Here is a 16421-nt window from a genome sequence, read left to right as displayed (position 1 = left end):
AGAAAAATAAAAATTACTAGCATAAATTTTTTTATAAATATGTGTCAAAATTGATCCTTCATTCGAGTAAAACTGTTGTTCAAAAATATGTATCTTCCTAAAGCACATTTCATTTTATTTATGCGTTTTTAATCCAAAAGAACAACAAGCCTGTAAAATATCATAACTATCAATTAAAGCACTATTATTAATGAAACACTCTGTATATACACTAATTACAGTCAAGTAGGGTAACATGGTCATATTCTGACCAGTATGGTAATTCCAACTGTGAATGTACATCCTGCTGTTTACAACAAAGATATGCAAATTACTTGTTGTGTTCTTTGTTTTTATTTGTGCACATGTGTATGCAAATTAGTAAAGCTGTTCCCAGATGACAAAGGCATCACGTGACAAAATGATGTAATCACATCAGGATTCTCTCTTTCATGCGAGTTCAGAAGCGGCATTCATAAAAAAATTTATTCATGAACCTAGTCAGGCATCAATCATCCAAGATTTGTATAGCTTTAAATACATACTAATTATGTTATCACAGTTTTGAAATAATGCTTTGCCATGCTAAAAAAGTAAAAACTGCACCAGTTTTATGGCAAATAACAATAATATGCAATGTTCCGTATAGTGGTTGGATTTACCCCGGGTTCTTTATCATAAGAGGGTGATTCTGACCAAAAATACAAGCTTAAAGAAAATGTAGAATTATGATTAGTTTGTAATGAACTCTGAAGAAAAAACCCACGAATGAAAAAGTAATTAAAGACAAATAAATATAAAAATTGAAGGTATAAATCTAAATAAATAGAAAATGTTACTCCTCTCCAGAATTATCTCTATAACAACATCCACAATTATCTATATAACAATATCGCTTTCTATCTGCTATCTGGAAAAAAATAAAAATTTTTTAAAGCTTTTAAATCTGTCAGGATAAACAAAATCTTTGTATTTTATAGATGAAACTTGTATATATGTACGATCCATATATGATGGTCGGAATTACACATATCGAAGGTAGGAATAAGCCATAACATAGTCGGATTTACCCCCTGCATATATAGTCATAATAAAATCACTTTTGGGTAAGAAGAACTCAAAGTATACACTTTTTGGATAATGAAACTTGTTGCAAGAAGCCCAACTGACTGCTTCCTGTATCGTAGTTAGGTACACAGTAGTCAGTTTCAATAAAGTTGTCGATCTCATGTCAACGACCTCAGTGGTCAGAATATGACCAGATTACCCTATTACACCTCACATTTCACTAATTTTCGGACAAAGCCACTATAACAACATCATGTCAATCCAGTCTTATGGTACACACAAATACTTTTCAGGTAAAAAAATCCCTGAAATGCAAATTAAACAAGCACAGCTTTTTCAAAACTATTAACAATTAGGTTGGATCTTTCACTCATTGTCACATGAGCTGCAATTATTCATTCAGCATGGATTGGCTTGATTAAAGAGGTTGCAAGGTTCTCTATTACAGTGCAGTAATCATCACCTGTAATATCTTTTCTGTGACGGCTTGCATAACCTCTTTAGCATACCAGTTGTGGAAGTGTGATTTTAATTCTTCTTTGTATTTTTTATTTATTGTCAAGTCTAGTGGTTGAAGTTCATTGGTACATGAGGCAGGCAAAAACAAAGGAGTGATACCACTGTCTTTCAATTTTAGTTATCATCTTTGCACTTTGGTAGCATAGGCTTCCTTTGATACTCAGCACTCAGATGAAAACAGAACAAGAGACTAATCTTGACTGCTGTTGTTTGTGCTCATATAGAGGGTAGTACTGTTTTATTGCTGTTGGCTGCATTGGATTTGACTGATGTTGTTCACTCGGAAGAAACCACAGTGTAAGTATTGAACTTGTCAGGTCTTTGACAGTATTGTTTTAAACATTCAAGTGACCACTGTTTGCATCAGCCTAGTTTTTTTTCTTCTTTTGTATTGTATATTTTGGTAATGTGCAGAGATTAAACCACAAAATTAAGTATTTACTAATATGCAAACTTTCACAGCTAAACCACAACTGAAGTTACCCTGAAAAAATATATTTTACAAAACCATGAAACTGAGTCCCAAGAAAATAAATTATACTATAGTACATGAAAATCCTGTAATACCTATGCATGATCTTGTGAAAAAATACATTTGAGAGTTGTGAAAATTGCCTAAAAAAGACTGCATTTATTACAGTTCAGTGGTGGTGTTACAGATATCTATTTTACTGGTTATTCTGACACCATTCTAGTGAAACTTAACTTGGGACAGTGACACCAGAATTAATATCCTCCAATCATCAAATAAAAAAATGTCCCTGCCTCCAAAAATATAATAAATTAAAGCAACTGCAATGGCTCACAATTGCAAATCCCAAGCTTTTTTTTACTGCATATTCCATCCCTCAATAATCCCTGTACTCAGCCCAAGGAGTTAAAATGCAAACTCTATCATGTGTAAGATGGAGCTCTATTCAATGACTTCATATATACAGTTTGATTGAAAATATATTTGAAAGTGTAATTCTAATTAAACTTTTAATATATCTGACCAGCTGACCAAGGGCTATTGACCTACCCAAGTAGACATGCACATTCTTGGTAACTGAATGCCACTATGACCTTACAAGTTACAGTCAACTGATAAAAACCTGAACATCGGACTTATTAAAAGAAAATGTTGGTAATACTGCACTCTTAAACTATAAAAGGTATTTTTTTTACCTGTAACAGCAGACAAAATGTGGGTAGGCTACACAAATCCAGTTGTGATGTCCCTTTACCATTGTCACTCTTAAAGGGTTGATGCAGGCTGTACAAAAAATAATACAACAGAAAACAAATCAACCTTTTCTCCTTTCCCATTTACTGTAAATCCTAAATTATAAGCCTGTGTTTAATGAACAACCCATTTCCCTCTATCAGAAAGTTAGCAAATTTTAATTTAAAAATATTCATTTAAAACATTTGCATGTGTGATTCAAAACTGATGCAAACATTCATTTAAAAAGCTCAGATGTGTGATTTGAGACTGATGCTGCAAAGTAAACATTATGTTCAACTAAACAATTTGTAAAGTATATATATACTTTAACTACCTCAAGTACAGTTTCACAAAATGCAGTTGTTCCAAACCCTATCAAATTCGATTGCTTCTTTCTATCTCTCAACTTGACAATCGACTTTTTTCAATTTCACATGGCAAAGGCAATCCATGATCTCTGCCACCATAAGTCATGCTCAAATCAACACATGATGTCCATTAAAATTAATTGTTGCCTGTCCTGCCTCGCCAACCACCTCCAAGAAGCTGAATATTCCTTTTATTCTTCTGAATTATTACAACTCTTTAAAGAGTGTTACGAGTCTAGTCTATTACAAAAACGTAAGAGGAAATAAGTGAAGACAAATTTGTAAAATTTAACAAATAATTTATTTCCCTAGAATATCAAGTGAAAAATGAGAAAAAGGAACTTACAGTTTTACAAATCAAATCCAAAAAAATCCAAGAATAAAAAAAGAGAAGTCCTAGAAATAAAAAGTCCTGAATGAAACTGAGTTTTAATCCAAAATGGAAGATGATGACATTTGTTGTAACCTGCAAAGCGCTGCAGTGTCAACACTCTCTTGTTGAATCATAGAAAATATTATTCCAGTTTCTGAATTATGTGTAAATTTTGATAACTGTCCTTGTCCAATAATTAATTTAGAGTGCTAGTATTTCCTGGGAAAACAATTGCTTGAAATTCAATAAGTTGAAGAAAGTAAAATAATTAGCCCAAACTGGACACAACATAAAACATCTTGACGTCTCAAGTGTTAAGGCATGACTGACTATTCTTTCTCAAAACATTAGTAATAAGTCTAACTAAAACACAAAACAGATGCCAGGATGGGGGTCTAGAAATTGAAGTTTGTTACATGATTAATATCACTTAATCCAGGTATGGCCTTGACTTAACTTACTCTGAGAACGAATACATTTTTTTTAAAAACTTGTTTATTAAAACTGTCACTGGTTCTGAATCAAGGTCAGAAACTAGATATATTGTTTCTATTATTAGGTGTTTACCAATAAAAATAAAAAAGGCAGGTCAAACAGAACTGAACTTAATTCTTAAAAAATCAAGTCCAATAAACAATGGTACATTACAATAGCATGTAATGGAATAAAATTTAAAAAAATTAAGACATCAGACAAACAATTAAATCAAATATACAGTCAACTCTGCTTATATGCATAGCCTCGGAACTGGACCCAAGCTATGCATATAAATGGAGTATGCATTTAAGTGGAATTCATATATATTTACAATGTACATGTACTTGTAAAATGGAAAATCATACAATAAACAAAGCTCATATGCTATATACAGTGTATTAGACATCTACGTCAACATTTAATTCCACAATACATGTAAATTCAGATAAACACTATAAACTGTTATTGCCGAAATTATTATTGACAGTGTGTATCACTCTTTGGTAGCAAAATAGTATACAGGTCGCTACTAAAATTAGCTCCCAGTAAAGTAATAAGTTTACATAAAAAGAAAGACATTAAAGTTATTGCAAACAGTTTGCAAGTTACTTGATAAAAAAGTTTGTAATTGATTTTTTTAACACAGTTGGGGTGGCCAATCTTGTGACAATAGTCTGTAAGTTATAAACTCCGTCATAGGATTCTCACCCATTTGCTTCCAGAAATGCTCTAATAGTCTCCAGACTTTTAATGGCAGTAGCAAAGTTTGGCGGTGGGACAGACAAATCGTTGGTAGACTCCTCCCAATCCTCCGGATATGAATCCTTTTCTTCTTGCTGGACGTTTGAACAAATATTGGCATCTGTCTTTTCTACATCAGTATCAAGGTGTTCATCCACCACCACATAGCGACTGAAATCATCCAATGCCATAGTGGGTGGGATAAAAACCTCAGTGTTGTGGTCATCGGTAACATCTTCAGTGGATGCGGTGGTTTTGACAAAACTTGCATGTCGATAACAGTTGGCGATGGTTGCTCCTGAAATTCGATTCCATGCTTCTCTCTGTAGATGCATGGCATCCGGCAAACTCAGTTTTTTTTGCCAATTCTGCAGCATGTCCTTCACTTCCATTGTCGATGATGTTAACAACTTGATGCAACACAAGCGATCGGTATTAGCTTCTTGAAGTTAGCAATGATGCCTTGATCAATTGGTTGAATCAATGATGTAGTGTTAGTGGGGAGAAAGAATAGTTTGACATTTGTCAAGCGAAGATTATCACTGTGATCATCACAATTGTGGCACAACATGAGAATCTTGCGTTTTCTGCTTTGCATCTGTTTTAACGATTTTCTTAATCCATTCTTGCCATATGTCCCGTGTCATCCATGCATTTTTTTTGCTTCGTATGGTACAGGTAATGTCTTAACATTCTTAAAACAACGCTGATTTTTATTTCTGCTGATCATTAGTGACTCTAGCTGCAAGCAGCCGAGTTACACGATGTTTCACAAATTTAGCTCCTGATACATCAGCACCTTTAAATAAATGTGTTCCATCTGGGATAGCTCTCCAATAAAGCCCAGTCTCATCAGCATTAAAAATGTCAGCTGGTTCATAATCTTTGATCAAGTCAGCAGAATGTCAGTTATTCATTGTTCAGCAGCGAAGTCATCAGCGTCTTGCTTTTCCCCATGCTGCTTCTTGAACTTTATAACAATGCGATCTTTCCATCTCTCTAGCCAGCAATTTGTTGCCTTAAAATGTTAGTCCATCAGCTTTTTCGAGCAACAGTGGGCCGCTAATAGGCACCTGTCGACTCCTCGCTTGGGTGAACCATCGCAACAGAGCTTCCTCAACATTTTCAAGAATCTTTTCCTTATTTTTCTGAATTTTCGATACTGCACTTCAGTTAACACCAAACAACTGTGAAATCGATGACTGACTTTCTTTATTATCTACCTTCTTTATCACTTCCACATGATCCACCAAAGATGTTTTACATGTGCACTTAGCCATTTTAGATTTGGTCAATGGGTTGAATTTACACTGCTTTCTTCAGGAGTTGTACAAGAAACTTGATCTGATGCGGGGTTAGGACTAGGCTGCCAGTCAACTAGCAATCTGTGCTAACCACTGAGATTACTATGACTAATGACTCATCAGGTGGTCATCTGGCCGCTGCCAGCTTGCAATAATTTCTAGCTCTAGAGCCAGTGCACCGGCATTAATAACGCCTTAACTGATGAGTGCAGAGGATGGCCGGGGTGCCAGTCTACAATTTTCTATGATCTTTGGGATAGCAGTCTACACGTATACAGCCTTGACCTCCACTTTAGATGTCTGGACCATGTTTATGCAATTAAGTGGTGTCAAATATGTATAAAGTCAATGGTTGAGACTAGCGAATTGTATGCAATTAAACGATTTATGCATTTAACTGATATGCATTTATCTGATATTGATTACTATGCATATTAATCAAGGAAAAACGGGACCATACTTTCGCTATGCACTTAAGCGATTTGCATTTAAGTGGAGCCGACTGTATATAACAAAGAGATTCATGGCCCCTTTCATCTTGAACATATAGAAATCAAGGTAATAATTCAGCTCCCATAGTACACCTATACAAACACCATGATCTTCAAAATTCGCCGAGTGGTCTCAAACACTCACCATTACGGATCACTGCTGTCTCACCTCTGCATAGGTTCGAGTCTCATGCTCAGCTAATGTGGGTACATGAGAAAGCTTGCCAGTAGCTTCTTATAGGACAGTGGTTCTTTCCATGGTTTTCCTGGGTTCTTTCTCCACCATTTATGCTGGCTGCCATGTATAGCCTATCTTGTGCTGAAACATGGCGTTAAACCCTACAACAACAACAACAACAATAACAACAACAGCAATCTTCAAAATTCAATAACTTTAAATTTCTGAATGCTCATGATCAAATCTAAATTTAACAATATAGGCAAATCCTTAATGACAACTTCCATGTAGAAAAAACCATGAGCCATGGCATTTTCTGGATCTATGTGCTTAAAATGTTTGTTTTCAATTTCACCAAAATTTCAGTGATGAGTTTTCCAAAGTCTGTAAAAGGACTGAAACTCCAACAATAAAACATTGTCATTCTTCAGTTACAACTAGGATAAGCACTCAAAATATTCCTTTTACTAAGATCTTACTTTAATTATCAACCAATCCTAGCTAGCCAGCCAAACCCATATATACTCCATTTTATGTTCACCCATTTCTAGACTGGTTTCCATTCTTCCTTATCATTAGTAAAGTGAGTCCTATATCACTTGATGGATGCCATTTTTAGAAAATTCTAACAGCAACAGCTTGATCATACAAGCATTCTGCATGAAAAAATATAGGCAGTTTAAAGCATCTGAGGTACTTCTGTAAAGTTAGTCTGGTTCCCTAAGCGACTTCAGCAAATCTAATATGAAACTCAGATCCCAATCAAACATGGACAAGCCAGTATCTGCATTTACAACAACTACCATATTTCCATAAGGTTTGGTTTAATTCCGCAAGTCTGTATTTTAAGGCCATGAGCTTATTGTTCATGCAGCCAATACTTGGTTATGTTGTTCTATGATTGCAAAGATCTGTACAGGATTAACTGTAAGCTTATTGTTCATGTAGACAATACTTGTATTGGTTCTGTTGTTCTATCCTGACAAAGATCTTTACATGATGCAATATAAAACCTGCTTGCATACATGAACTGTTAAACATGATCAGTTGGAAAAATAGTTTTTATGACAGAGAATGTAAAGTTAAATTAACTTTCATTCATGTCACTTGATTAAATTCTGGTGTAGGGACATATTTTTACAGGTAAAATATTTAAAGCTAAATGAGTAAGGAAGGGCACCAGGGTGACTAGTAATTTCATAATGCACTGTCTGCCCTCTACTCATTGAATGCCTGACTAGATCACTCAGCACTAGTCTAAGACCACCCGTTTCCTATAACTGGCTTTTTAGTCGAATTCAAGAGCATTTGCCCAATGAATGCAGACTAAAGTTTTTTTGTTTCTACTTTTAGTAATATTTGGCCGATTCAAGTCCTTTGTATAAATATTAAAGGACTCGATGGCAGGATAATCTCTCTTATTTGGGCATTATTGAGAAGTGAATTTTCTCAGAAGACATTTCAATATTTTATTTTTTCTAACAGTGCCAATATCTGATGACTGACCTGCATTGATTATCAAATGGTAAAGGGCCTTTATGCAAAGGATGCAATAATCAAATTTCTGGCAAATTCTGTCGAGTTTGTTTTTAAAAGAAACTTTTTAAGAATTTTCAACTGTTAGTAATTGTATCCACACTTGACGGTTGATTTGCATTTCAAAAACTAATTTAAAAGGCATTCTTTCTATGACGCTCAATCAAATTTAATAAATTTCTGTCAAGTGCTATTTTTCTGCGAAGCTGTTTTAGCTCTTTTGCTATTTTAAGTAATGCAGTTATATTTGATGGTAGATTGTCATTTATTTGCAAGAATTTAAAAGTCCTTCAGGAGGAATTTTGTTGGGATGAAATTTGGTCAAATTTCATTAGGTGTCCAAATGAAAGGTATTTCCTCAGTGGTTGTTTTTGTTGTCATTACACTGGCAATATGTTATGGAAATCATCAATACTGGTTGTTGTTATTGTTGTTGTTGTAAGGTTTAATGCCATTTTTCAGCACAAGATAGGCTATACATGGTGGCCAGTATAAATGGAGGAAGAACCCAGGAAAACCCTGGAAAGAACCACCGACCCACAAGAAGCTACTGGCAAGCTCTGTCACATACACACATTGGCTGAATCCGAGACTCGAACCCATGCAGACAGAGGTGAGATGGCAGTGATCCATAATGGTGAGTGCTTTATACCACTCGGCCACTCTGGTGAAAATATGAAATACCTTTATGCAAGAATACTTTGGTACAAATTATCCAAGCAGGTTTTTTTTATTTTATCAAAATTTGAATCAAAGCAATTATTAATATATGAACAATAGAAAACCAAGAAATACTACTACTACTACTTAAATGTGATCACAGTGTCCTGGTGTCTTTGTTTTTAGGCACTTCATTTCACATAACTGGAATCCATTTTCAAAAGAACATTGTCCACTGAACTTCATTTTAACAGTGGGAAAAATGAGAATGCCTATGTCGGAAGATGAGCATAAGTTTCTAGATGAACACATGGGTCAGATAGATATACTGGACTGGAGCCAGTCAACAAAATATAGCACAGTGAACAGATTTTGCTTTATTATGGATCGAACACGTAGCCAGTGAAGATTATGGAGCAAGGGGAGGTTTGCTCAGTTCTTCGTACTCTAAGAATGATCCGAGCTGCTACGTTTGAAAATTTTGATGTTTCTGTAGAAGATACTGATATGTTCACTACATGTTGGCTTAATGAGAGCAGATAATATTAAAAAAAAACAGTACAAGCACTAACATTCAGTGCCACTGCAATTTTCTCTATTCACAACATGCATTGTGTCCAGCGAAAAAATGTATCTGCTGACCCAAACAATGCTAATTTTCCAAATTTATTAAAATATTAGTCTTAAATTGCAAAGATAAAGAGCACCTATTATTTTCAGTTCTGATGCTATCAAACACTGTTTTGAGTCAAAAGACTCCACTAAAATAGCTAAATTATAAATTATATATCATGGGAAACTGGGCTTCCAACTTAAACCATGAAGCTGCCAGGTCTGATTCAGTTTTTACCTGTGGGTAGAACTGAAGTTGCAGATACCATCCTGGAGTTGAGAAATTCATGTGATAATGGGCGGGATACAGTCCTCAGGTCCGACATTGACTGGTGGGTGGAGCTAGTAGAATGAACTTCTTGAAGAGATTGCCTGGATGACCCATGGGTTAATATGTCTACTGAGGAGTGTCTGGAGTGTGTACCTGTAGGTTCGAGGCTGCTTCCCCTGAAGAAAAAAATGATATGATACAAAGATAATGATACAGGCGCAACAATTCTGATAGTGAGCTATTAGCCTGGCTTGGAGGATGCACATAAGGCAGTTTCAAAACCATTATTTTTGTTCTATTTGTTGGTACAAAAACTGGGCTATTAAGATTCAAATTTACAAGCCTAATGAAAATTAGTTGTCTTGCATAGAAATTGACAGATCTTGATGACTGGTATGTGAATCCCACTCATGGTGTTGTTCATGTTGTGACCCTGACATGAGGTCAATGGGTCAATGTCAATTAATGATTCTTCTTCTCTACATTACAATCATGGTTCCCACACTTTTCTAAAGATAAATTTCCAGGTCATTTCCAGGATGAAATTAATTTTTTCAAGGTTCACATATGAACATTACTGAACGGAATTAAAGAGCATTTTAGATTATAAAACTTGCATTTTTTAAATCAAAAGATGGTTCTCTTTCAAGACTCTCCAAAACATCTAAGCCAGAAAAGATGATCATGTACAAAACCACAAAATGTATAACACAAAACAAGTTTGATTATATTACTATAAATTGGCATGAAAAGTCATTTCAATGTAAAAAATTCTAACTTTATTTTGCTGACCTGCATTATGTTGCTAAGTGGGAACAACATAATGAACATAAATTAGTTTTGTTTCCTTTCAAACCTTTAATTGTAAAGAATTCTATAGTAATATATATTTGCATCTTATAGAAAGTAAACATTTCCTATTACAGTATATATAAACAATAAATGCAAATATTAGAATCTTGTCTTGTAATGAAGAGAGTTTAACCCTGAATTTATCTGTGCCTATAAAATCCCAAAGAAGATTTTTCAAACAACCTAATCACCTTAAGATGACCTGATTAAAAATCCATCATTTAAAAAATATTTTCAAAAGAGTTGATTTAAATTTTGACAAAAGACCTTGAAAATTATACACTGTTGTATAAACATGGACTGAATTTTCTGTAAAATCAACTTGTCTTCTTGTAATTTGTTAAACCAATCCCCAAACTTGTATTGATACAGGGGGTCGAATCGTTTTTTAATATATAATGTAAGGGACTACAATTTCTCATTTCGGCTGAGATTCAACAATTTGGACTACAAATTTGGTTTAAAACAAATAGCAGTCTGTTTTCTAATCCAGGTTTCCGAATATTCCCACCCCATTTTCCACATTTAGGACATTTAGGTTCTGGTGTGGGGTCGTTGCAATTACATATTGAAAATTTGGAATTTGCCACCACCGTGTGGTAGTGACATATATTAGTCGTTTACCAGCAGGCCTAGAAAATTTCAACTCATGTTATATCGACTTATACCTGCATGAAATTGATAGGAAAATTATTAACTTTCTCACAAATGGCAAGTATTATAATCGTTATGTCTTTAATCCGCTGAGAGACTAGACGAAACTATGGCGTTGATGAAACCTGACCTGATACTTGCCAACTGCATTACTAGTCACTTCACAAATCTCAAACGACGACATCAGAAGTCCATTAGTCACGTGATGTCAAAAACAAACTAATTTCAATGTTGTTGTAGAGAAATTCAATTATATTAAATGGAAGTCAGATACTTTTTGTAAAAACCAGCAATCTGGCCAGTCTGATTTGTCAAGCAGAGAGCACATGTCACCATGGAAGTCACGCGTTACAACAAAATTCCAGAAGTTGTTGTTGGAATATATAAATATGGTAAATTTTGTGTTCTTTCGTTTTTGTATTTTCATTACAACCAGTATACGACTTTCATTTATTATTTTTTTTTCTCTACAACATTTGAAAGTATAGGTTAGATTTGTGTACTCATGTGACTAGCAATGCAAATCACGAGTACCAGGTCACATTTCATCAACACCATAGTTTTATCTTGTCTTTAAGCAGATTATAGATATAACGATTTTAATACAATTTCTGAGAAAACAAGTAATTTTTTCATATCCATTTCATGAAAGTATCACTCAATTTAACGTCTAAAGTTTTCTAGGCCATCTGGTAAGCAACTACACTTTGCCACCACGATGTTTACCTCATGTGATGATAGAGTGGTTTTCATAGCTTCCACGAAAGGAAACATAAGGATATCGAGCAAACTCTGAAAATAAAAGTCTACTAGATGAATCTAATCCACCGAGTGTCTGGATTGACTCAGCATATATGTTTATTGCAAGCACCCAAATGACCCATACTACACCCTTAGAATATTATAGTTAGAACTTGATAAATTTAATTCACAGTCCATTTAGTTATGACTCAATTACGTGATTGTTTTGGGCATCAAGTGGTGGCAGAAAATTCCTGGTTTTTTCCCCAACTTTCATCAATATTTGCGAAATTTCAGGACTTTTCACGGTCAGGAAAAAAATTATCATTTCTCCCGACTTTTTCCTGATTTCCCGGTAGCGTGGGAACCCTGTATAATGATACTTCCTGAGAATGAACAAACCCATGAAGGACTTAGGGAAATATAAGCAACTCAAAGACTTTGGCACAAACCTGAAAGCAAGTCTGTGCCTTTGACCATGATGACAAAAGTGTTACAAAGTGTACTGTCATAACTCTGTGAGCATACATCTCAGATGAGCATGAAAAAATCCAATATGAAAAATAAGCAAATGAAACACTTTTGACCAAACATTAACAAAAGTGAGGCTGAAGTTACCATCACTTCCATCTGTTATTGGAAAAATGACCCTAGATTCCACTAACTTGGGGCTTGACAAAACCTATATATATAATTTTTAAGACTTTGCCATTTTTACCATCATTCCTGGTATTTTAAGTCTGTTTATGAGGGAAATTATAATTATTTATTTGACAGAAGAGGTCATAATATATTGATTGAATGGCAGCAATAAAACTCTTATTTCATATCTAGTACCAATCGCTAGGGTAATTTCATCTCCTATATTAAACTTTATACAAAATATGATACCAATCTGTTTATAGAAACAAAATTACCAACTTAATTGTTTCAAAGAGGCTGCCTATTGTGTTCATGTCAAGTCCACCCCTGTGATATATTTCAGATCAAAAGATGATGGGATAAAATGGCATTGAAAAATAGGACATGGACAGATATATGGATGCAAGGACAGATGCACAGGCATATACACTGACACCAAAGTGATCACCGTCTTCAACTTCTGCCATGGCGAACCCCAAAATTATAATCCATTGTGACCTTTACCTCTGACATATGATCTGTCATTTTCAAGGATGATCCATGCACAGTGATGAGACCAGGATATCTTACAAATGTGTAACCAGTCATAATGTTTCATTTAAACCATGTGACTGACTATTATTAAGAGGTTATAATACTGAGATCTGTAAATCAGGGATATTTATTGTACCAGTCTATGTGTGTTGAAAAAAACTGTACAAGTCAAATAGATTTGTCAACACAACATGTCTAAATACAATAAAGACTGATATGTACAAATCACAATAACCTTTTGGTATTCTCCTCAGAATAGACTGGTATAAACTTATTTTGTGGCAAAGAGGTAATTACTGCAAAGTTACACCGAGCAATTCTTTGAGGTCATCTGCATATCTTATTGCATCAGTATTTCTCTAAAGTGGAATTTGTGATATCCCCCCAGATATATTTTTGGGGTTTTCTGATATTCATGTCAAACAGTTAATGTCATTCATGGTTTCCAATGATGAGTTCTGAAAGGGTCATGGGATAGGTAACTGTCAACCTGAAACAGGTACTCTGATTCTGAATCAGTAGTTATTTTTGAGAACAGGTCACAAATATTTTCCATTGTGGTTGATGTGAGCTATGTGTTTCAAGACCATTGATCACAATTTTCTCAGGACACTTATGTTATCATGACCAACCACCACCTGACAATCAACACCAAATATCACTCCATCCCATCCATTCTGCAAGGTCCAAATTAATCCCTACATCATTTAATTCACCAATTTGGTTCACAATGGGATAATGGGCTTTTTAATACAACATGTTTAAATTATTCTTTAAAATGTAAATATTTTTGGATGGTTCTTGTTCATACTGGTATGTGGACTGATTTAAGCATTTGTTGGATCCACCAAATCTGGGATGTTTCTTTGTAGGAGTCAAAGTAGGATCTGGTCCCCATGAACAAACATACATGACCAGCCACTTACACGATCTTTTTCAGCAGAACCTACAACACATATTGGTAGACACAGCTTTTCTCACAGCACAGCATACAATGATCTTTGAGTCATTGTTTATTACTTCATTACAATTTTTAATCCATTTTCTTCCTATTATTTTGGTTTATTTACAGTAGTTAGCAAATGACTTATCGACTTCAGGATTACCATATTGGTTTTTGATGTATTTATTAACCAATAAATTTCTGCACAATTAATTGATAATGCTATATGGTGGGATCTGATTATATAACTTACACCCTAATCCCATGTAAATATTTTTAGGTATGGCAATACTTCTGCTATCATGTTGCATACAGTACACATATCACAAATATCAAACTGATCACAGTCCTTGATAAAAGCATTGCAGTAAAGCATGCTACCATGACCCCATGATCCAAGGGCTGGACATTCACAGAGTATAATGAATCCTCCAAGACTCAACATTAATCATGCCACCATGACCCCATGATCCGAGGGCTAGACATTCATATAGCATAATGATTTCTTCAAGACTCAACATGTTACCATGGCCCCATGATCCAAATGCAGGACATTCATATAGCATAACGAATTCTCAAAGATTCAACCATGCCACCATGACCCCATGATCCTAAGGTTGGATGTTCATGTAACACAATAAATTCTCTAAGACTCAACCATGCCACCATGACCCCATTATCCAAAGGCTAGATATACATACAGCATAATTAATTATCTAAGACTCAACCATGCCACCATGACCCCATGATCCAAAAGCTGGATGTTCATATAGCATAATAAATTATCTAAGACTCAACCATGCCACCATGACCCCACGATCCAAAGGCTGGACGTTCATATAGCATAATATATTCTCCAAAACTCAACATGTTACCATGACCCCATGATCCAAAGGCTAGACATACATATAGCATAATAAATTATCTAAGACTCGACCATGCCACCATGACCCCATGATCCAGAGGCTGGACGTTCATATACCATAATGAATTCTCCAAGACTCAACCATGGCGTAAATCAAAAGTAATTTTCCCATAGCGAAAATCAAAAGTAATTTTCCCAATTAATACTAGTAAATTAAGGAACTTTTTGGGAAAATTATACTTCCATGTTTTCACGTAATGATTATTTATGCATAATTTTCATACAAATCAATACATATAATACACACAAGAGTTGCACATGAGTCACAGCAAATGGCACCAGTGATGGCGGAAAAACAAGCAATGTGGAGCAAACTGAATGTTATTTCTACATTATAACTGGTGTTAAAAAGAAAGCGCATAAATCAAATTGGTATATAGTGAGCATCACCTGTATCTTAGCTTCAAAATGACTGATGTATTGAGTGATCATGACAAATGAAAACTTTAACCAAAACCATAAGAAACTGTTGATGATGTTGATGACACAAGTGCCCGCACAGAACAGATGACTTCTTTATCTCACTTCCCAGTTAACAAGTGCTTAACAATAAAAATTCTTATATGGGCCCGTGATTTTGATTTATTCAAGTTTAAATAAGATTTTTCTTTATTTCAGCCAATATGACCATACAAAGTTTAAGACACTGCATCATTCCCTGTAAGATAGTATGAATGGTACAAGGGATTGGCCTGGAATAAATATTCACTTAATAAAAGGGTCATCTATTGAGTTTAACCTGTGTACAACATGTAAACACCCCGATCCTACCTCTGCCCTTGTCTGGCTTGGTTCCCAACTCGCTGTGCCATCCCTGGAATATCCAAGCTTGTTGATGACTGCGATCTGCTCCGATCGAGCTTCTCTGGAAGTGGAGGACCTAAAATAAAACATGTACCAACTTCAGTGCAAAGTTTAATGATAAAGGACCAGGCAGGTGTTTCACTCAGGAAGGTATGCTGAAGACTGAAGTCTTTTGCTTTAATAAATTTATCACAACATTTTTCCCATAAGCCCAAAACAAGAAGGGATTTGTCAATAAACTATGTCATCAACAGTGATAACTAGGTATTCAAACATGGCTTTCTTTCAACCTTCCCAGAATCAATTTTAAAATTTTTGGATAAAGGCATAACTTAAGAAAAAAGTTCAATATCAGAAATCTGTTGAGTGTGGTTTTGAATTTTTAACATAGCTTTAACAATTATTCAGTCATGTCGCTACAATGTCTGCAGTGTGGCAGTTTATAGCGATGTCTAACACTGGAGCATTATGCTGCTGACATATGGCATGATGTCCCACCCAGTCACATTACCCTGACACCATGCCGACCAGTCCTAACATTA

General features: G+C 35.0%; 1 protein-coding gene across 3 annotated transcripts in view; it reads right to left on the bottom strand.

Moving 5' to 3' along the window:
* Window positions 1-16421, bottom strand: part of LOC149805508 (BTB/POZ domain-containing protein KCTD3-like) — a 91810-nt gene that overhangs the window by 41340 nt on the left and 34049 nt on the right. For all 3 annotated transcript variants that reach the window (XM_089950109.1, XM_089950110.1, XM_089950108.1), the window contains exons 7-9: window positions 15847-15955; window positions 9752-9960; window positions 2734-2821 (exon numbers count right to left, since the gene is read on the bottom strand). In XM_089950109.1, the coding sequence (XP_089806235.1) occupies window positions 2734-2821; window positions 9752-9960; window positions 15847-15955 (406 nt within the window). The remainder of the gene's footprint in view (window positions 1-2733; window positions 2822-9751; window positions 9961-15846; window positions 15956-16421) is intronic.

The sequence above is a fragment of the Sinohyriopsis cumingii genome, chromosome 2 (genome assembly GCF_028554795.1).
Source record: "Sinohyriopsis cumingii isolate HCF-2022 chromosome 2, ASM2855479v2, whole genome shotgun sequence".
NCBI lineage: Eukaryota > Metazoa > Mollusca > Bivalvia > Unionida > Unionidae > Sinohyriopsis > Sinohyriopsis cumingii.
Note: the sequence above shows the minus strand (reverse complement) of the source record. Positions and strands in the feature narration are given on the sequence as shown.